This window comes from Melospiza melodia, chromosome 6 (genome assembly GCF_035770615.1).
Source record: "Melospiza melodia melodia isolate bMelMel2 chromosome 6, bMelMel2.pri, whole genome shotgun sequence".
In the NCBI taxonomy this organism is placed as follows: Eukaryota; Metazoa; Chordata; class Aves; order Passeriformes; family Passerellidae; genus Melospiza; species Melospiza melodia.
The window spans coordinates 65706603-65730227 of record NC_086199.1 but is presented as its reverse complement, the minus strand read 5'-3'; the positions used below and the strand labels follow the sequence as shown (position 1 = coordinate 65730227).

Genomic DNA, 23625 nt, shown 5'->3' with positions numbered 1-23625 from the left:
TTCTTCAGGTCTGGCACCCTAACAAGTAACAGATACATATACCAGGACCATGACAGCCTATAGCACATTCAAGTCATGTGCTGCACTATCCCAGCATTCCTCTGCAATTCCAGCTCCCATTACGTGACTGTTACAAAAAGAGTTTTCTTCTCCTTTGCTCATCATTGTGCCTCCTACTGCACAGGTTAAGAGTTTTCAGGCAGATCTGTATGTGAGAAGCTTTATATTGATCTAACAGCAGCTATCTATTTGGCTATTTCAGTGATTTTAGCCTCAATAAGCTTTCAAGAACAACATTGTCTTTGCCATCTATATTCTTCTCTGCTATGCTTGGTTGAAACAGGCTCAGGATAATCAAGAATTACAGGGAGATCTGGAAATGACAGAAGAGAAGTGAGAAAATGAACAGGCACATGTGGATTGCTTGACCTTATTTATCCAAGGTATTACAACCAGCTAAAGGAAAGGGAGGAAGTTGGTTGCTTTTAAAGGAACTTGCAGGCAAGTGCCCTTGAATCCATGTCTCCAGAAAGAAAGAAACCAAAAGACCACACACTGGACAGCAAGAAACCACAGAGCAACTTACAAAACTGTCACTCTGGATTCAATATAGCAAGTACAAAATACACCCCAAAAAACCTGCCATTCAACCAATTTGTGAGCCTAAGTCAAAAAAGAATCAATTCACTCCAGTTCCACTCTTTATTTCTTTTACCTGTTCATGGCAAAAGCGACCCAGGACTGGAAGATGAATGTGAATCTGTATTTACATTACACAAAAGGGAATTGCCATAGTATTTAAAAAGAGGCATCCGTGAACTACCATGAACCTGAGGAGCCTTCTATGACTCCATCACCCATGAGAAGAAATGGCTCTTCACTAAAATACTCTTTTCACGTCTTAAAATTGAAACATGAAGGAAATGGTGAAGATGGTGGCAGAGGGTTGCTGGCCACAGTACAAGTTTGCCAAATGCTCCCTCCAGGTTGCTTCGCTTAAGTTAAAAAAAAACTAATTTTGGCAGTTGTACATGTGATGTGTGAAGTCGCTCCTTATGCTACACAGAACCTAATCCTCCCACCCTCTACTTTCAAACTCTAAAAAAATACTAACTTCCCATCAGGACCAGTAGTACACTCCACTGACAATGTGACAGTTTGCAGGCACAGCTCTACAGCAGTAACAGAAAAACATTTTGCTATCTTTAGGATCTCAAGTGTGAAACTGTACTATTTTTAAAAAAGTGTGATCCATTTTATTATTTCTCAGCAGAGATGCACAATAGGAGAGAAAAAGAAATCAGATTTGGCAATACTGTGTAAAACCTTATGCAGTATATAGATAACACTCTTGAATAAAAGCAATTTTGGTACTCATGGCTACGATGACTTGGAACCTGATTAGAAGGTTACAACTGATCTGCAATGGGCAGGTGATTTTTCTTTTCACACATAAAGCAGCAAAGACATCAAATGCATTTTATAATTAACAGTATTAACTGTAAGTTTAACAAAATCAAGTACAAAGTGCTGCACCTGGGTCAAGGAAACCCTGATGTGTAAACAGGCTGGAGGGTGAATGGACTGAGAGCAGCTCTGCCAAGAGGACTTGGGGATTCTGGTGGACAAGACTGTACATGACCCAGCAATATGCACATGTGGCCCAGAAAGTCAAATGTATGCTGGGCAGCATCCAAAGCAGTGTGGCCAGCAGGACAACGGAGGGCATTCCACCTCTTTACTCTGTCCTTGTGAGACCCCTGGAGTACTGCATCCAGCTCTGGGGTTCTCAGGACAGGAGGGACATTGACCTGTTAGAGGGAGGCCAGAGAATGGATCACAGAACTGGAGCACCTCCTCCTATGAGACCAGGCTGAGAGACTTGGAGTTGCTCAGCCTGGTGAAGAGAAGGCTCTGGGGTGACTTTACTGTGACCTTTCTGTAGCTGAAGGGGATCTACAAGAAAGCTGGAGAGGGACTATTTACAAGACCATGTGGTGACAGGACTTAAGCTGAAAGGGAGTAGTAAATTTAGATTGGATATAAGGAATAAATTATTTAATGTGAGGATTGTGAGGCACTGGAACAGGCTGCTCGGAGAAGCTGCAGATGCCTCACCCCTGGAAGTGTTCAAGGCCATGTTGGATGGGGTTCTGAGCAATCTGGTCTAGAGAAAGGCATCCCTGCACACGGACAGGAGGACTGGAACTAGAAGATCTTTAAGATCCTTTCCAACCAGAACCGTTCCGTGATTCTATGACTGTTGCAGTTGAGCCAGCTTATCTAGGCCTCAAGCATTTCACAGGTAGTTATAGTGAACCGGGCACTAATTACTCGTACAACATGCAAAGAGCACACAGCAGGCACCCCATACATGTGGCCAGTAGACAAGCTTATTTCCTTTTAACTTTACAAACATTTCAGTTTTAAAATGTTTCTCAATTATTTTGTAATCTGAAGTGAGGAAACAGGATGCAGCAGATAGAACGTACAGACAGAAGTAAGCTACACAGAACCAGAGCATCTTTGAACTAAATTGTTGCCTTAGAACCTCTCCAAGCAGCAATCAAGTAACTTTATGCTGCTTCACAGCTATGCATCTCAACTCAGCAACAGATAATGATTTGTTTAGCTAATCAAAACTTGATTACTTGCATGCGACAAGAGCAACTCTCCAGACAGAAACCACTGCATGCAGATGCTGCATTATTGCACAGACATCAGTATTTTCCTGACTTTGATAATAAACCACCTTAAATTCTGTTGTGGGTAATTTCGGTAAGGGATGTTACAGCCACATCAGACAGCACTGTAAAACCAGATTCTTTTGATGAATGCATGGTGAGATGCAGCATTTCAGTAAAGGCTTTACATGAGGGAGATAAGGGTTGCAAATTTAATTTACAAAGAAGGACTGATTTGACAACATGTAACAAGCTGGATGGCACCAGGATCTGATTCCTTTCACCCCAAGAACTGATATAAACCCTGTTAACACTTAGTTATTTTGCATCAGTTAACTGCTGTTTGGACCCTGCAGTATTTTCAGTTCCGTTCCCAATGGGGAAGCCACTGCTACCTGTTCCCAATGGGAAAACCACTGGAGGCAAATGCATCATGTGTTGGTTCACAGAGCTCTGGAACAGGGCTGTCTTGCAGAACAACACAGAAGTTGCACTTCCTCTGCTTGCTTTTTCCTATCTAGAAAAAAAAGCTAGCACTTGAGTAATATTGCCAGTATAAAATGCACTCAATAGTCCACTATGTCAGAACTTCTCCAGTTCAAAACTAAACAACTAATAAAGTTACTGAGTTATGATACAAAACACAGCCAAACTGCAGAGCATTCACTGCACCTATAAAAAGCCCTTGGGTCACTCTTGCTTTTGCTCCCTGTTTAACAAGGCCAGTGAAAGAATTGCTATTCTTAAACGGCTAATGCAAACATAGAGAAAAAGAGCCTAAGGTGTGCTTTATTTTAAAGGAAGCAATTTAATGGGTTTTTAAGTAGTGAAATTAGCCCAGCAGGAAGCATCAGAGGTTGCCTCCAATATGGTAAACTATCAGCCACTTACATGAGTAATGTTTACACTGTAGTTAGCAGTAAGAGAGAAAGGACAATGCTAAAGCAAAAAAAAAAAAAAAAAAAAAACAAAAAACCAAGGGAGTCTGCTGCCATGAAAAGTATATGGCTTCCTTCTAAAAGAGCAAAAAAAGAAAGCACTTCAGAGCTGAATTACTATGAGTCGGTGGCCTTTGATTCTTGCCAGACAGTAAGGCCTTAAAGTAATCCTTCATGGTCTAGGAGTCTACGTTTAGTCCTTCAAAATCACCACAAAGCAGAGATGTCAGAGCATGGAGAGCATGGACAAAAACCTTGGTTTTCACACATTCAGTAAACCAGTTTCTCACTAAGAGAAGTATTTTAGAAGTTACTACTCACTAAACAACCTGAACAACAACATCATACCAAAGGACAAAGTAAGCACAGTTTCAGAGATGTTAACTTGCTCAGGATGCAAACAGGCAGGACAGAACACCACCCTTAAGCACTCCAGTAGCAGTATTCCTCAGGAACAACTGTGTGCCTGATAGGCTACAATCCCTCACTCTATTCTGGGATACTACCTACCTGTTCTTTTTCTTTCAGTTGTACCACTGATTCCATCCAACTGTTAAACCTGTCCAATTCCAAGCTCTCCAATCAGGCTATTTACTGACCTCCATCAAGAGGATTAAATAATTAGCACCACAAACCCTTTTGATCTCCCTGCATAAAATGCTATCAAACATAAGCAGCTATTGCACTTGCCCCTACTCATGTGTAATTGAGCTTCAAATGAAACATTCACCATGGTCACTTAATTACAAATCTTATTATAACTACTAAGTATTTGGTTGCTTAATCATGAGTAAAAGCAAGAGCTAATTCCAGTTTGATATTCCAAGTTTGAGAGCCATCTGAGTAAGTGGCAAAAAAATCAGCAGCTGCCTTACAGCATCTTCCCAATTAATGCTGATGCTCATTTCATGCATTGTTTAATATCCAGCTTTGCTTAAGAATTCTGACTTTTTTACCTACCTGCAAGAAATATTCCAGGTCAACCTGGAGATGACAGGAAGCAGGAAGAGACTTAAAAGCACTTACTGATTTTGATATGCAACTAGAAGTCCAGAGGTCTTCCATGTGTATATGTGCATCTACTACACAACATACAACTACCTTCATTGAGAAATTCCTAGCTTTCTACTATGTATTCTAGTTATCTAGAAAAAGACTGTTAATGTCATTAGATTTTTACACAAATTATTACTGGGTTCTAAATAAGAAGAGACATCTAAAGATTGGTTTGCTGGAATTCTAGCATATGACAATCCTTATTAACATTAATACACAAAATCTACTGACAACAGCTTTTCATTGCCATGACCCTTTCAGGATGCTGATTCTTGTAGAATATTTCTCTCTTCCTAAGTTCAGGTCCTGCTGTTAGATTTTCTCCTTCCATATACTAACACACTCCCCACCAAAAGTTGTCAATATAAAAAATAATGCCTATTTATCACTGGAGGGGTATTGGGGACAGATGAAGGTGATACAGAAACTCCATCATTAGAAGGCACGAAAAGATACTTTATTATTAGAAATCTATAGTTCTTAGAGAAGCAGTGGTGGACTTGAGACCTGATTGGCCTTTAGGAATCTTCTCTCACACTATTGGTGAACTATGAATAGCACACTGGAGAATCATATCTCTAAACAACAGTTACAGAAAGAGAGAATTATTTTCATTCTTTCCTCTAAGTTTCCCAGGCTCAGCCTGTGAGAAATTATATCTATTCTTTCTTCAACCGAACTGAGAATATCCACACCTATATACCATCCTGTAAGGGATCCAGCTGTTTATAAAAGGCAAGACTTTGGCCAAGACTGGCCAACTCAGTGAGCAGGCATTAAACTGAAGCATGAGGTCCAAAGCGACAACATTTACTACATCACATCCAGCTGGCAAATGAGCCAGGCCAACCATAGCAACAACAAATGTTCCTGATCTGACTACCAAGATGAGATCCAGAAGGAAAACTATCTCAAGGGTGTCCATGGCTTTGGCAGATCCTCCTGCATCCCCTTCCTCCAGCAAAACCTGCAGGAACCATTACCTCTCTGAAATGCCAGTACACCAACACACAGCACAGGGAAAAACCAGGCAGAATTAGAGATCTGTGTGCACATCCTCTGCAGTTACAGAGATGTGGCGGGATGGCTCACGTGACTGGAGTGCTGTCATGGATGGCTACATCCTTTCTAGGAAAGACAGGCCAGCAATGTGAGGTGCTGGAACTGCTCTTTATGTGAGAAAGCAGCTGGGATGTATGGAGCTCTGCCTCGGGCTGGGTGAAGAACCAGACAAGAGCTCACAGGTAGGAAGTCAACACGTAAGGGACAACATGGGTGACACAGATTCTGCGGGTGTTTGTTATAGGCCACCCTGTCAGGAAGGGGAAGTCAATGAGGAATTCTCCAGTCAGCTGGAAGGAGCCTCACAGTCACAGGCTCTGGTGCTCATGGGGAACTTCAGCCACCCTGATCTCTGCTGGAGAAAACTTGTGGGCAGAGAGGAGCCCAGGAGGCCCCTGCAGAGCACTGATGGTAACACAGGTTTTGACACAGGTGGTGGAGGAGCCATTGAGGAGAGGTGTGCTGCTGGACCTTGTAGTGACAAACAAGGAAGGACTGGCTGGGGATGTGAAGAAAGCCAGGCAATAACTGCAATTACAGCCTGGACTACATGAGAGCTAACTTTGGCATTCTCAAGGCCAAAGGAATCCAGAGGCAAATCCTATGAGTCATGGCCCTAAAGGTGGGAAGGTCCAAGAGAACTGGTTAATACTCAAGTAGTGCTTCCTCCAACCTCCAGATTGTTTAATTTCTTATTCATAGGGATGCACCAAAGGGGGCAGGTGCATCCCTATGAGTAAGAAATCAAGTGAAGAGGACAAAAGACCTGCATGAATAAGCAAGGAGATTCTGGCAAACATCAAACAAAAAGAAATAGTATTGAAAGTGAAAAAAGGGACAAGTCACTTGGGAGGAACACAGGAACACTATCAGAGTAGACAGGAAAAGCTATAAGAACAGCTAAGGTCCATTTAGAATTAATGGGCAATGGATGTCAAGGACACCAAGAAGGGCTTCTTTAAGTACATCAATAGCAAAAGGAAGAACAGGGAAAATTTGGGTCCATCCATTTGGGAATGAGGTAGGTGCCCTGGTGACAAAGAATACAGAGAAGGCTGAGATACTGAATGCCTTCTTTGCCTTAGTCTTTGCTGAGGGCAACCCTTGGGAATCCTAAACCATGGAGGCAAGAGAGAAAGTCTGGCTTTCCCTTGGCTGAGGAAGAACAGGTAGGAGATCAGGCAAACCTGACACCCACAAATCCATGGACCCCAATGGGATGCACCGAGATGTGTGGAAAGATGCTACTGCTAAGCCATTCTCTATCACCTCTGAAAGATCATGGAGAACAAGAGAGGTACCTGAGCACTAGATGAGAGCCAAGGCCGCTCTACCTTGCCTTGGTGAGGCTGAGTTGGAAGGATTCTGTCCAGAGCTAGTGCTGCTCACAGAAGTTCTATAGTCTCCTCCTCTGGAGATACTGAAAAGCTGCATGAACATGATCCTGTGCAATTGGCTGCAGGTATACCTGCTTTAGCAGAGGAGTTTGACTATGACCTTCAGAAACCCCTTCCAATTCCAATCATTTTCATGACACAGATTCTGTGACTCCTCCTGTTTCCTTTGGAAGCATGTAAAATGCACTGGGATAGAGATGTAGAGTAAACCATGCAACCACAAAGGTAGACTCTTAGTAAACTCCTGTTTACAAGGAAAGTTGAACTCCCAGATCACTCTCTCAAACAAATGCCACAAGCCTCACACTTCCACCTTTCACACAGATGTTAGCACTACTCAGGCCAATGGAATATTCCATCACCTGTATTTCTACTAATTATTTTAACATACTAATTTTACATTAAGGTATTTCTAATTTAGCATGTTCATTATGCCAGTATAAACCTCCATTATTCCCACAGGGGATCACAGATCACTTAAAATGCATCAGTATTTGACAGCTAGGCAACTTTTGTTGCTCTACTTAGGGTTAGGGATAGGCCTAGGGTTAGGGTTTAGAAAACCACAAAGCCCAGAGCTCCAGGCACACTGCAGCTGCAAAAGGCATCCCAAGGGGAACACGGAACTGCCAAGACATGGCTCCTTCCCAACCTTTCTGCTTGGCACCAGCCTCACCCCCATACACCTTGTATCCCCTCACCTAGGGTTGGGCTGATTCTTAGGGTTTGGGTTAAGCCCAGTTTGTATCAACCATTTGTCTGTCTTGGTACACATCCATCTGCAGCAGCAGCTTGTCATCAGCTACACACAGACAATGACTAAAGTTCATGGCCACCTAATCCTCTGGTAAGTACTTTGAGCCTTATCACAGACACTCCACACTTGCCAAAGTAGCAGGCAGAGGTTCAATGAACTGAAGACTACAAGTTTAGCTATAATACTTTTGAATTGTGTTACAATCATAAGGTTGTAACAAAATCCTCAGATATGAAAAAGTGATTTCAATGCTGGAGTTTCCCTTTTAGTATATTTGGGGTTTGCTTACTTTTTTTAAGTGCCAGGTCACTAAATCGCTTACTTGCAAATAAGAAACAAATGAATATTTATCTTCTCTAAAAATGAGTGAGCTTTGATACAGGACCACTTCACAGCTATTTAGCTCACACTGCTATAAGCTGTTCACTAGCTAGACAGAACACAACTTATCAGCAACGGTATCTTCTCAAGGCTAAAAGATACACCTGGCTAGCAACTACAGACTGCAGCAGCTGAGATGCCTTCAACTTTATTTATGATGGGGCAATCCAAAAACTTGTTGCAGGTACACAACGCTGGATCTTAATCCCAGGAATCTGAAAGCATCTCTTCTAAATATCAACCCTGCCCCTCCTCTTCTCAAGAGTTACTCTTCGTCTACACCTAGCTTTAACTGATGCTTTAAGCATAATTTTCTGGGGCTACTGAGTATTAATTCAAAGTCACTATTCCTTACTGATGGGTAGGATTAATCCTGCCCAAATCCTGGCCCACTGCTGTATTTCTAGATCTCAACTGGTTTAGACAATCCCTTCTGAATGAGGCAGACATTTCTATTTTCTTTTCTAGCAAAACACCACATCTCATTCTTCAGTGCACTGAGCTCTGCTTGTTGAATTGAAAGCCTAGTATTTAAAAGAATGGGAGCCAGAGTTACTTTGTGCCCTTTGTTCCTGTACATGAAAGCCATTCATTAGACTGACCCTGCTAAGTGGTTAAATCCAAGCAAAATGTCTTCAGCTGTAATAACTGCACTGTCATAATAAGCACTTATTAAATACCTTATAAAGATTGTAGCACTCATTGTCTTTACAAGATTTTTTTCTGTGTCTTTAAAAGTAGCTATTAAAGCTGGTTACTTATTCTTAGCAGTGTGAAAGTCACGATTTTGACTGCTCTCAGAGCAAACCTTAACAAGGTGATGACACACATCTAAATTCAGACTGTTGCCAGAATGATTTGAGTTGTTAGTAATGACCATTTAATACTAAATTTTGCCTTTGCCTAAATTGTAATTTTGGGACTTAGAAAGGCAAAAGCACACATAATGTGCCTTAGTCTATCAACTTGTGAACTTCCTGTAGAGCAGACTCAAAGCATGCTCTTGATTGAGAGCAAACTCCATTATTTACCTTTGTGGTTTTTTTTTTAAAGCAGCAAACAGCAACAAATCTAAAGGCCACCTCCTGAAATATAGCCTGCATCAGAGGGCAGGACAAGGCAGTCTGACACTCCTCATTTGAGGCTTCCAAGCATATGACATGGCTTTGAAGCTGTTGCAGCCCCCACTCAAACCACCTTCTTTCTACTACCGCAGCCCGTGCCAGCAAGTGTAGGAGTTCTTGCACTCAAGAGCTTCTCCAATGACAGACAAACTTCCTCAGACTTGACTTTGGTTCCAGTGGGATTTTTTCTTTTTCAAATACTTTCCAGCCCTCAGATGCAGTTGTTAAAAAATACCTCCTTTGTAGAAACTGAATGCAATTAAGGCAGTTAAAATTCACCTGAAAAAAAACTAGCTAATCTGCTTTTGTTCTCCAAGAGTTTCAGTTTCCCAAATGAAAGGGTTTAGAGCACAGTAAAATATTCTTCACATGATCTAGGAAACCCGGGCTACTAATTGCAGAGCGTGGGTTTCATGCGGCATTCCTGTGAAAAGACTCTTTCTCTCTCTCCCAGGGCTGTGTGTAGCTGATCATTACGAACCCGTGGCCTCGCTGCTCCTCAGCGTAGGGAGCTCCAACACCTGTTGCAAGTGAACACCAGAGGGAGCAGTAAACATTTGTCTGGTAAGAAAGCTTCATATTGGAGATGGAAAAAACAAGGAAAATAAGGTACAGCAAACCTCGGGGAAACTTAAAAATGGTTACTATGTGTTGCACTTTCAAACTACAATATACTGCTAATCCAGTGTGAGTCCTCACCAGTGCAGAGACGATGAAGATTTAGAGCAAGCGTGCAGATACAAACACTTTGAATGATGCAGGCTTACTCGTGCCACATCTCCCACCCCAGCACTCCACACCCCAATGACACCTGATCTATAAAATCTTCTGAGACTATAAAGCATTTATACAAAACCCTGTGTGCACTGAGATAGATTAAATGGAAATGCAAACATACTCAATATAGAAAAGAGACACAGAATGGAATGTGACAAAATAGGTCATGTTTACTATACATAAACACACAGTTCCAACTCTACAGGGTAAAAGCAAGAACATAGTTAAGAGACATACAAGAGAAGATGAAATCAAGATTAATATGCTAACATATTAACAAGTAATTACAGGACTACCTCAAATGTTATTCTACTTACCTGACAAAGACAGGTGAAAATGCTTCTGCATTCTTGCAAAACCAGCAACAGAAGCATGGCCACAAGTGTAACCAGAACACATTCCCACCTCCCACCTTCATCCTTGCACTATGGCATGCAGCCTACCAGGTGTAGAAGTTCCTACAGTGTTTGTCACCAGACCCTGGCTTCAGCAGGGGTGCCAAGGGCTTACATTTCCGGACACAAACAGAAATGTTCTTACCGGATCTACCAGAGACTTGGATTAAACTGGTTTCTCAGATTGCCTAAATACAAGTCAGTGTTCAGGACCTTGAGAGTTAGCCTGCTGCTGTGAAACTGCAGAAAAGCTTGGCTCACCACACCATGCTGAGAGCAACCCAGGACTGCAGGTATTACAAAACCCTCAGTTCTGATTGCACTGGGTTCCCTACAAGCACATGTGTCTCAGGCAGAGAGACAGAACTGACCTTTAGCAGAAGCCTGCTTGGCAGGTGGCTTCAATACCTGTCTGGGGAATCCTAATTATAATGGACCATTTTCATGCAGCACTTAATTTAATAAAGACATTCTCCCCCATGGAGGAGACTTGCTCTGTCTGAAGGACGATCAGAGATCAAGGTTTGATGACAATGGATTGCTGGTGATGAAATGAGCTTTTTATTACCACAGTTCCGGATGTTCCTACAGACCTGCTCTTGCCAGCCAGCCCAGGAGCGCATTGGCAGCACATCCTTACAAACACGGATGATACTCCATTGTTCAGACGTCTATACAACCCAGTCACAGCTTTTAGCATTGACTCAAATCTGCTGTACCTTTATGTTTGTGTTGAACGAGCAACAGCACCAACTGGAAACAGAAACAAGTGAGAACACACTGCCTCCAGGATATCCTTGCACACAGTTTTCTTCTAGCCCACAGCCTACACTCTTCAGCCCTTGGATTAACACAGATAGTCACTGCTTCACTGTGTGCCACTATTTGCTCATAGCTAAACATACAAATTTGGCATCTCTCAGAAGAGCAACAAAGGAAAATCTAGACTCCTGGGTATTTGGTATGTCTCTAATTCTGGCTGCTGTCATGCCAGGCACTTAGCGTGGATGATGTGCCATGCTCTGAATCCCCACCATCTGCTGCTCGTTAGCTGACAAAGGCAGCACATGCCATCTCCCCACTAGCTGCTGCTCATTAGTGACAAAGCCATTCTGTGTTCACAATGTTCTCTCTGTAATAATCTAATACAAAGATGTACAAAGAGGCAAAGGAAGGAGGAAACAGAGATGACAGAGTAAATTATGAGCTTAACTAAGAATATTAATGCACTCCTAAATCTCAAGATGAGAAACCTTCCAAGAGCAAGACACAGGTCTTGGCTCCAAAGGAATAGGTCAGCAGGTAGGTATAAAACTCAGCACTAGAGATAATCCATTTACCTCAAAATGTTTCAAAGCATGCAAGCACACATTTCTAGGCTCCTTCCATTCAGGCTCTTTATTTTGCAAAATTTTGCATCCTCCATTCCTGGTAACAGAAAGAACTGAGTGCTGACAGCATGCAGCTCCCAACCTTGACCAGGGCAAGCACTAACACCAGGTATCTATAAAGCCTGGTGTGCAACCAGAGGAGGATTTAGAATCTGTGCAATCAATCTCTCCAAGCTTCACAGGAAAGTCCTGTTGGTAAAGATTCTACATTTGTGAAGAAGAGCCTCAGCTTCCTTTATAAATCATCTACACAGGTGAAAAGCAGTAATAATAGCAACACTTCAAAGAAATATGCATGACAGATACTGGACAACTGGCTGAGGAGCAATCCAGGCGATGAGAACCAGAAGATGGGAATGAACTACAAAACAGTTCTCCACTGGGAGACACACTGCTGACAGCCGTTTACTCACAAACTACAGAGAACTGGAAGTACTCACAAAACATTCACATTGATATGTTAAATTAATCCTTTTCAAGCTCAATTAGTTGCTTGGAGGAAGAAACAAAGCAAGGTTGTTCTTCAAGAAGTAGTTTTTATGTACTAAAATGAGAAGTCACTGTCTCAGCTTATTCCTTCCCTTTCATGTTTTCCCTCAACCCTCCACCCTAGATAAAACCAGGTAACATTTTTCAGAAGGTAAGAGTATGAGAAATGTTCTGTGCACTAAACAGCACAAAGACAGCTGGCATGGGATGTGTTAAGGTGACAGGTAAGGGCACAGAGGAAGCACAGAAGATGACAGATGGTATGTGAGTGTGTGGGTTCTGGCAAGTGTGGGAGATGAAGGAAAGGCCATAAGCAAAGTGACATGGTTAACAGAGATGATTCTGCAGAAACAACAGGAAAGGGACAAAAGGAAGAGAGGGAAGAGTTAAGACTTGAATGAACAATGTGCAGGTAATTCCGCTTTGCATCTCATTTCCCCCTCACACAGACCATCACTTTTCCACTTGCTGGCCACAGAAATCCAGAACCAGACCCAGAGTTCAAAGTTTTCCTGTTTAAAGGGGGGCAGACAGGATGAGATGCTAGAGCAACGGAATTAATAAAATATTGTTGGACATCCACATTCAACTGTAAGACAAATCTGAAAAGAAAGACTTTCCACACAACACACGTCTGCATGACTACTTCCTCACGGTCATGCCACAACACAGCATACTCATCTTCACAAAAAATGGACCCTGTAACCAAGCTCCTCCTCACACAGAGGCATTTTTAAGCAAGGTTAACACTTTTCAGTGCAAAACAGTTACTTGATGAGGAATCACAGACAAAGCAGCTTAAAGTACAGCTGCGAGTAGTAACACACTGGGAACTCAGCCATCTCATGCTGCTAATGCAACTCCTATGGCTTTGTGCTCACCATCAACAGCTCAGCTACTGCAAAGCAAAATCACAGTAGAAAACAACTCTAATTTCACTGCAAGGTAAGTTTTAGGAAGTAGAGCCCTGTTCTGATGGAAGGAAAGTAGAAAACTGTAGACTAAAATGCCAAAAAAAAAAAAAAATACCTAAAAGGCTGCTTTTCCATGCCTTATCTCTGAGCTAGGAACAAATCTAACACCAGATTTGGTCTGTATAAGCCCATCCAACCTCTGATTTCTTTATAACCTAAAAGACTGGTTGGAAACACTACAAATGTGGAGATTCAAATGAGCACTATCTGCATTCTGTTTTGGCTTATCTGACCTGTTAACAACAGGCCAGCATAGGATTCACATCAATTGCTCTCCCTGCAAGCCTCTTTTGTATGCTAGTTTTACATTTGTGAGGGTGATCCAATAGCAGGTAAATGTATGGCAAGAGGAAAGAACAGTCTAATTATCTTCATCAATTTGTGCAGGATCAAAAGATTGCTCATCCAGGAAACTGTCAGCCAATCAAGCCGGATAAAAGTATTTGAAAAAAAAAAACCCCAGGAAGGACAGTTCTGCAGCAACTTAAAATTCAGAGCTACAGCATAGCCTACATCACTGAGGTTTATTCGAGTCTGTGGTGACAAGAACAGCTTTTATGAACTGCCATTTTACAGCTATTTATATTTTATTGTCAGTTACTATGTTTATTACTGTCTGCAATTCACCAGACCCAACTGATTTTGGTAAGGAAATTTTTCAGCAGAGTCACAAAGCATATTTTCTTTTTACTGATTCCTGAGTAAATACCCAGTCCAGCCTTCATTAGGAAAATCTTCATAAACATCATCTAATTATATCAAATGAAAAAACTTATGCAAGCCAGACAACGACAACATTCTTAGAGACACAAACTCCTGGTGTGTATCCTATAAACACAAAGAAGTACTGTCATTCAGCTTGTTTTAAAAAGTAGAAGCAGGACACCAAAAGTCATGCCAGCAGTCTATTCAGGAGCCAAGTAATAAGGAACCTGAGTCACACAGCTGTTGTCATCAGGAACATCTCACTGAAAGGTACAGGTTGAACTTCAGATATTTTTATTCTTGCCAAAGCTCCCACTGATACAATTTTCTGCTAGGGTTTAAAGAGATGTGCATGACACTGATCAATCCTTGCAACAGGCCTGTCCTTTAATGTCAACATTTAAGTGTGAAAAAAAATTAAATTAACCTGTCTTCAAGGCTGCAACACAAGCCTGATGCCTTAAAAGACTGCAAAGCATTAGATACTTCATACAGATAGTTTTAATTCTTTAGAAAGGGAGCAAAACTCACTGGCCTAAAGCAAAACTACATATGGAGATTTGCACAGCACAGGTATTAAGGCCCCATTATTTAAAAGGGACAGATTACTGGGGTTAAAGAAGAGGAATCAAGTTTTTAAAAACAAGATCATTTAACAATTCAAGTATTTCTAGTCAGGTAATTTGAAAGAAGCTACTCTTTTTCCCTTCTGCTCTATCAGCAAAGCTAATGTTGTCTTGGAAATGTCCTGGGAAAGGTAAGCTTCTTATAAATTCAGTTTAAGTGTAAGAAAAACCTCTGTAAAGTATGCACATAGAGAAACCACATTTGCAACATGAAAACCAGTAATGTCTCAGAAATTTCTCAGTTGCTCTAGAATCACATGAAATTTGATTTTTTTCACTCTTAAGTGCTTTTCAAATCACAGCATTATGATACGGCATAATTTTGTGTCTGGTTAACACATGTAGGCTAGAAATTTTCATGTTGTGGCCGAGTAACATCAACGAAATCTTGCTTAATACTAAGAAAGAGATGAAATCACAGATGAGAATCAGATCAAACTTTTTTAGCTCTCTAGAACTAGAAGTTCTTTAGGAAGGATTAAAATTTAAAAATACCAATTAGCAAGTTAATTTAGCCCACTTTTTATAAAGTTATTGTTAAACTGCATAGAGTTAAGAATTGCATTTTGATTGGAGATAACAAAAATCACAGGGTACAGTCAACAATTTTGAAATGGAAGGAACTAGGTTTGATGTGGCGAAAGTCAACTTACAGCACTACACCAGTGTGCTGAAGCAGTACATACAAGATACCTAAAAATCACAAAGCATCATGGAAGAATTGTAAGCCAAGTCCATCTCAATTTATCCATCACTACAGGTACCTCCCCAAGTGCTGTATTAAAGAACATTAAAGACCTGAAACACTAAGTGTTTTTTCCAGCAAGATCCAAATGAGCAAAGTGGCAGCAGCTTTGTTCCCTCTCTAACACAGAACACAGCAGTAGCACCAGCTAGCCAAGCCCTGTGATAAAAAGCATGATAAGGTCACAGCAATGGTCACTTACGGCATTCCTTCTCATCACTGTCATCAAAGCAGTCTGGCAGCCCATCACACTGCCAGGCCCCCGGGATACAGCGTCCATTGCTGCACATGAAGTTTCCAGGAATGTTGCATTCATTCGTGAAGTTATTCCCAGGCAACAGTTGGCTGTCTGCAGGAAATGAAAGAGAGGTAAGTTCATTGAGGATTTAACAAAGGCAGCAAAAGCTGTCACTGAGCAAGCTGTTCATCAGTGGTTGAATGAAGATTAAACAAATGGACCCTGATCCTGCTTATTTTGTCATTATCCTATCAGTATCCTGTGCCTGGTACTTGGTAGCACTTTCCTTTTCTTTAATTCTCATTTTATCTGTTCTCCATTCTCACAAACTATTTTGCTGATTTCCTCTTGCTATTTTCTTTCTAGGAACACACATGCAACCTCTATCCTGGTCAAAGCAATATTTACTTTAAAAAATTCTCTCTTCTTCACAGGGTCAGTCTAAACAGAATTTAAAAAACGAGGCTACATAAACTCAGCTCTATCCTCCCATGCTTTTGTCAGATTAGTACTTAGCTTGCAGAATGTTTTGTTGTTATTAGCCAAGGGCTATGCACAAGGTAACACAGTGACTAATTCATACTGGATTTTCAATTAAGTTTTAAATATAGTGCTTCTGGTCAAAGTTAGAATTGAGCTTCTTCATGTCAATACAGTCCCCTGGCACAATTTGTCCACAGCTAGTAAGGCAGCTGGCACACTGAGTCTGCCAAGTGCAGGGGGGACAGTAGCAGGATACTGGATATCAAGAGAACAGTGAGAGAAAGAAACCTAGAGATCTGCTGTCAAGGTTAGACACAGCATTAGTCAGCCATTTTAATCTACCATTTTTCTAATTTTGTGCATTTTCTTTTAGAATGCAGATATAACCGAAACGTGAACGAACTTCAATGAAGGAAGAACAATGACACCCAATGGCTTTAATAAGCATCAAAATGGCACAACCTGTCACAGAGCTGGGAGGAAGCTGCAAGACAAGGCAGAAAGTGAGAAAAATAATATCCTTCCCCTCGTCTTCCTGTCATATTCCAGACTAGTCCCAGGCAACATATACTTGAGTAAGTAAAAACCTTAGAAATACAAAATTTCCCAGGTAACGATGTCCTAAAAACATGTCCCCACTGCCAATCTGCATACCTTCATGGGTCAGAAGCAGGAAGAACAAATTAAGCTGACACTAAGTTTAACCACTTACCTATCATTTATCTATTTTGAGGACAACCACATTATTTTTGGAACTCTGGAGGAATGGTAGAGCTGTAGTTGGCTCCCTCCACTGTCCATCCCTACATCATCTTGCTTCCTGTTGCTCTTGGGAGTCCAACTCTTTCCTCTCTCAGGAAGGCCTGACCAGCAAGGGCAAGGAAAACTATTATGAACACAACATGGCAAGTGCCCCATTCTTCAGTGCTGCACAGGGCACAGAGCAGATCACAACTGCCAGCATAAGAAGTTTCAGGTAAGCCCCTCTTCCTAGCTCATTCCTGAAGCCCCAGGGAGGAATCTGCTTTGTACAGGCACCTTTGGAGAACACATCTACCAAAATAATAAGTTTTATAGCATGATTAGTGCATGAGGCATTGCAGAAATTTCTGAATCAGCTAAATGTAGAGTGTTCTCTCCCTCCCCCTCAATGTATCACAATGCTCCATCCATGACACAGGCAAAACTGCTAAGTTTCACATCACTATTTCAAAAGATACAGAGGAATGCTTCAGGGAGGCAGTCTAAACCTATGTCCATCTCAAACAATGTACTTCCTTTCAAATGTTATCTCTTGCAAATGGCTGACTTTCCAGGGGATGTTTCAAGAATCTGCCAGCACAGAGCAGATGCCCTAATGGAAATTTGCCCTGAGCTGTTAGAAGACAATGTAGTTCAGAAAAAAAGGTGGAAATAAGGTCTCCAGAGCCACCTGTAGCCCTCATACTGTATGTAGCACCAACCAAAAAGCATGCCCAGGCATGCAGCTGGCAATTAGACATCTTTTAGCAGTGTCATTCAAACCTCAGTTTGATTCCCTGGATCACTGCTCTTCCCAGGGAGAAACAGCAGGTTTGGCTCTCCACACTGTTACAGCCTACAACACACTGGAAGAGACTCATCTCTATCCCAGTCAGGCAGGGCCCTCACTGCTCCCAGCAGCTCCTGGGGAAACGCTACACCAAACTTCACCTCATGCCTGAGTCCCTAACTTCAACTCAGCAATGGCAACAGTTTGTCCTTGGCTACTCATGCCATGCAACACCGAACAGATGCCACGCTGCCAACCAGCACCCCCAGGCTAGGGCAGCCATACAGCACCCCTTAACTGAGTTCTGCACTTCTGTGTTCAAACAACAAGGACCTTGGTGCTGTTTAAGGCATTTTTTTCCTGTTAGAACAGTAACCAAACACATTCAGCTCAGTCTTTGTATCACTGATATGTACCTGCTAAGTAACGACCAAATAGAAATCGCCCAACTTGAAGAGCTGCAGGGTGATGCTCTCAGCATTTGCACGACCTTTTATTAGCAAGCCACTCGCAGAGCATGAACACCACCTCTGCCTGCCACTGGAGAAAACCTACCTCAGTAACACAAAATTAGAGGATGCCATTGTCAGATCAAGACAGGAAAGAGATACCTCAGTATTCTCTGTAATGCAGAAGTTCAGTCAGTGTACTCAAGCTAGTTATAAGGCATGTAAGAACTTCAACAGTAGAATCTAACTAATTCCCTTCTCCACAGTCACCCCTAAAAGCAGTTTCAGGTCAGTATGGTGCTACTGGGAAACTTCTTAACTTTCACTAGAATTAACAAGTTCTCAATACTACAAAACTAATGTTCTGGCAAAGAATAAATCTCATATAAAACAGCTTATTCAAACTTGGTATGAGAACTAGAAATTACCAAGACTTTTACTCTCTCAAAACCTAAGAAACTAAGGCAGTACATTTAGGCAGCAACATGAAAAAGGCACCAGTCTCATGGCATCTCTCTCCATAGTTCTGCACTACCTTCTTATCTAACCTCATATCTCTCATCCAACCTGCTCCCCTTCCACATGGAAGCAAAGACTTGGTGTTATTTAAATAGGTGTTATTTAAAATAAGTAGTCCTTCTGTGAACACTTAAGTGAGATTTCTTCTTGACTTGGGCAAGTTGCTAGCTAAGAACCAGCAGCAGGTTTCACAGCCACCTGTCCCAGCTACAGAACTGCCTTTGCTCCATGAAGCACCCTGGTGTTCCCAGGAAAAAACATAACTGGATATATCACAAGCACTGTAACACCTTCTGTGCAGAATAACCAAATGTCAGCTCCTATCAGATCTACTACTGTTATCCTGCTGAAAAGTTTCAGCCATGATCTCCACATTCCTTTAATGAAAAAAATTAGACCAAGCTAACTCATTTTAGAAATTTTTAGAGTTTCAAAAAGCACGAACAAAAAACAAGTTCCCTAAAAAAGCATTATCAAGTCTCTGTTCCTTTTAATAACTCCTTTAAATAAATGCCATACTTCTACCCTATTAGACTGAAGCAACATTCCAGGAACAGGTATCAAATTTTGTTACCCAGTAAGTTATTTACAGGATTTCCTCTGTCATATAATAACCTTATCCTCAATATTCTTTTAAAGGATGTATTATTAACCCTTTCACCAAACAAACAAAAGACAGTGGCAGATCAAGATACTTGCAGACAGCCCTACCCAAGCTTTGCTGAGGAATGGGAACATGGGAAATCTGACTCGATCTGGTTTCAAAGCAACCAATACTTCTCTTACTTCCTAGGACCTTCATCAGCTCCTAGGAGAGTTGCATGTTACAGAAAGCAATTTGAGAGTCACACATCTAGAAGCTTGTTTTGTGTATTACTCCATGCCCAAAAAATCCATTGGTGGATAAAAAAGCTGCCAAAACAATGGCACATGTGGAACTGCTTTAAATGGTATTACCCCTTCAGCTTTCCTCACACTTTTTAAGTCTCCCCTCATGGATCTTAAAAAGCCTCTCAAAGAAATCCTCAGGGTGGTCCTCAGCTCCCAGCCCTCAGGAATGCGATGTTCCTGCCCACCCAGCACACAGCCCAATGCAGGACAGCACATGCACAAGGAGGAGCAGTGTCACAGATACCCAGTACAGACATGGAAAGGACCAAAACACATCGTCATGTCCATTTTTCTAACAAGGTCCATAAAGATGTCAGGCTTTCTGTGGCCAACTTGTGGCACTGCCTGTTGGCAGGGGCAGAAACTCCTTCAATCTGGCAGAGCTGGCATTCCAAAGTTGACATATTTACCCTGCAGCCTCTTTGATTAATTTTGAATTCAACCCAAATAGGAGCTACATGGATGTGTTCAGTTAAGGAAAGGAGGAAGGAAAGAAGGGGAAAGTAGTCCATTTTCACTGCAACACATTGCTCACTTCAAGCAGCATACCATCTGGGCTGAATATAAAAAACCGGACTTGTGTTTCACTCTGAAGGGGACTGAGTAAGGAAAATCAATCTGTTTTAGCAGCCACTTGCAAAAATGTTGGTATCTAAATATTTAATATTCCCCAAAAAAGAATCAGGGGAAAATAAATGAAAGGAAAAGTCATACTGAGCAAGCACTTCACACTGTATTAAGAAAGTAAGTCAAGGATATCCTTCACAAAACCACCTTTACCTGAAAGCACTCCAGAGAATTGTGGACATTATGGAACAGATCATTACTGATCACACAGTGCTGTATCAGAAAGTATAATCAGCAAGAGCAGGCAATCAGCTTGGCCAAGAAGGTTTTGAGGAAGAAATACAGGACACATATATGTTCATTGCCCTTAAGAACAATGCCAGTAATGTCAGCCTCGTGGCAAGAGGGACCCATCACCAAGGATGAAGCATGAACTCTTCCCCGCCAAAGCTTTGGTATGTATTTTGTGGGAATCATGGGATCTTCACAGAATATTTTCAATGGATTGCTGCTTAAAGCTTTACATATAATTCTCTTTACATAAGAGAATTCTTTTGATCAGATTGGTATGTAGCTGTGAGGCTGAGGGTTACTGATGATACTTTCCTGTCACACCATGCACATATTATACTCCATACTAATTTTTAATTTCTGCTTAAACCTTTCCCAGGTATAAATCCACACTAGGTTTGATTTAAGCACATTAGAAATCTGTTTTAACTCCACGGAAATCTGCAACATGTTATGAAAACAAATGGAGAGAGACTACAGTAAGTCAGTAACTGGAATTTGCAGCAAGATGGCATCCAAAAGACATACCTTCAATACCTGCCAATACTTGATCACCAGCAAAACACATGGAAAATAAAGAAAAGCCAGCAATATTAGCAGACTTGAACAAACATTATTTGATCTTCTTCTGTCATCTTAGAAGACTGCAAATAAGCACAGTCAAGTGACTGGTAGGCTATTACAAGATTTGATTCCTCAGAGAACAAAAAACTACTTCCAGTTGCTTCTGTGAATTTAGCCCCACAGGACAGATGTTTCTTTTCATACCGCTTTATGTTCACATGAATCATGTCACTCACTCCATGTTCACTTTACAGAGAACTAATGCAGGTGATGCATTCAGAGGAGGAATTCAAAAGCTAAGCACAAAGAAAGTGCTTTGCCTATAAACTGCAGTTTAACATGTGCATGCACAAACTTCACTGGCAATAGAAGTATATTGTCAGCAAGATAACACCAGTAGCGTTAAGGCAGACTTGGATTAATGCTCACTACACTGAAACAGAGGGCAGAGACAATTTGTGCTTATGGGAGAAAGTCAGGACTTACACAGTCACCCAGAGAGTGGGACAAACATGTTCAACCTCTCTATTGCACTTCACCCCTTGTTTAGTTTTGAAGAGGAAGGCACCCATACTGAATTCAAGCACCTAGGGTATAAAAAGATTGCTCATTAACAGCACCAAAAAGGTAAGGAAAATACATCAATGAGGGTGAACTTGACGTTCCATGTCTCAAATAAACACCTTTGGTATTACCCAAAAAGTTGTTTGCAGCTCAGTGTTCATAAGTGTATCGTGTAAATCAGCAAAAATGCCAGTCTTCAGTTTAATCTGCTTTCCTATGCACTGCTGCAAAGGTCCTTGCCAGAACAGAAGAAAAGCATGCCTGTGCACATTCAGGCTGGCTTTGGGAACCAAAGAATAAGACAAGCGCTCTCTTGCTCTGCAGTGAAACCCCTGACAACACCTAAGCCATCTGCCACAAGTAAAGGACACCTGCCACTAACTATCTGGCCACTTAAATCCCCTTGAGTAGTTCCAATCCCTATACGCCCCTATCCTCATTTAAACTGCCTGATGATTACAGTGCACGTGATATATTAGAAGTTATGAGGGTTATTTGTAAGGGCAGATTGACAGTCCCACTGCAGTACAAGTGCTCAAAAATGTTTCTTCACTGAAGCAGTAGGCAATTGGTGATTACTCAAGGAACTGCTCATTGATTAGGTTCAACTTCCTCTCCTTCAGTTTTCCATGAGATGAGGTATATTTGGTATCTGGCATTTTCAAGATTTACCATGGATCAATCTTAGCCAAAAGACCAGAAACTCCTATGGTAACTTCAAATCAAATGCTAAATATTACTGAGGCAAGTCAAAGACAGTGGGAAAGCCATCCCTCTTAGAGCACTAAAATGGATAGGTTCTTGGCATTTAGAAAAACTACTGCAGCAAGGAACTCTGACTACTACCCAATGTCCATCATTCACCCATTAATTCCTCACTGCAAAACCTGACTTTGTTGAACTGGAGATCAATTAATCCATCATGGTCCCCACCTTAAATAACACAATTTGCATAGAACAGAGTATCTTCTTTTAAATATCTTACAATGTTAGTTGAAGCAATTGACACACCCTGTAGTAGGTGGTTGCATTTCAGCACTTAGCCATGGAAGCACCTTAATTAAATATAATCTTCTAAACCATTTCCTATTAAACAACCATTTGCTTTTTCCTTGCAACAACATGTGCAGGACGTGAGCTGAGGTGAACAGGCTTACTTTAATCCTGCACCCTTCATGGCTGGATTCTATATTTGGGGGACTGGGCATTTCACTAAAGCTTACCCACTTGCTTGTCTCAGCAGCAGTGCAGCTGCTTGAGTATACACCAAAAATACATCCCCCAGGTCTGCAGGCTCTCAGCACACTTATCATGATGGAAGGGAAACAGGCTGTGGGCCATTAACAGTGTAGAGTGAACACAGCTCCAAACTAGTACACGTTTAAATAGAAAAAGGATGCAGAAATAAATAAGGAGGAAGGAATAGTTTAGATTACTGAACTTGGTGCACCTCGAAAGACAAGCATTCCCCAGCAAAAAGGTCAAATGGAGATTTTACGCTGCTCTTATCCAAGCTAGAGCTACCCACACTGCTTCCTTTAAGTGGCAGCAAAGATGAAAACATTTTATTTTTAATACCTTTGAGGGACACCAACTATGTGAAGTCTAACAAGGGCAAGTGCCAGATTCTGCACTTGCAGAACAGGGCAACAACCCTGGTTGTGGGTATAGATAGGAAATGAGAGGCTGTAGAGCAGTGCCATGGAAAGGGCCCTGGGTGTCCTGTTTATGGGAAGCTGGATCTGAGCCAGCAGGGCCCTGGCAGCCAGAAGGGCCAACCCTGTCCTGGGGGCATCAGGGGCAGCATCACCAGCCAGAAAAGGGAGGGGATTGTCCTGCTCTGCACTGGGGGAGCCTCACCTCCAGTGCTGGGGGCAGTTTTGGGTGCCACAATGTGATAAAAATGACATGAAGCTGTTAGAGAGGGTCCAAAGGAGGGCCATGAGGATGGTGAAGGGCCTTGAGGGGAAGCTGTGTGAGGAGCAGCTGAGGTCACTTGGTCTGTCCAGCATGGAGGAGACTGAGGG

General features: G+C 41.7%; 1 protein-coding gene across 3 annotated transcripts in view; it reads right to left on the bottom strand.

Annotated features, from left to right (window-relative positions):
- LDLRAD3 (low density lipoprotein receptor class A domain containing 3) overlaps positions 1-23625 on the bottom strand; it is a 107493-nt gene that overhangs the window by 56625 nt on the left and 27243 nt on the right. For 2 of the 3 annotated variants that reach the window (XM_063158795.1, XM_063158796.1), the window contains exon 2: positions 15704-15850. In XM_063158795.1, the coding sequence (XP_063014865.1) occupies positions 15704-15850 (147 nt within the window). Of the gene's footprint in view, positions 1-15703; positions 15851-16934; positions 17067-23625 lie in introns of those variants that run through there. The other variant, XM_063158797.1, reaches the window with a different exon arrangement.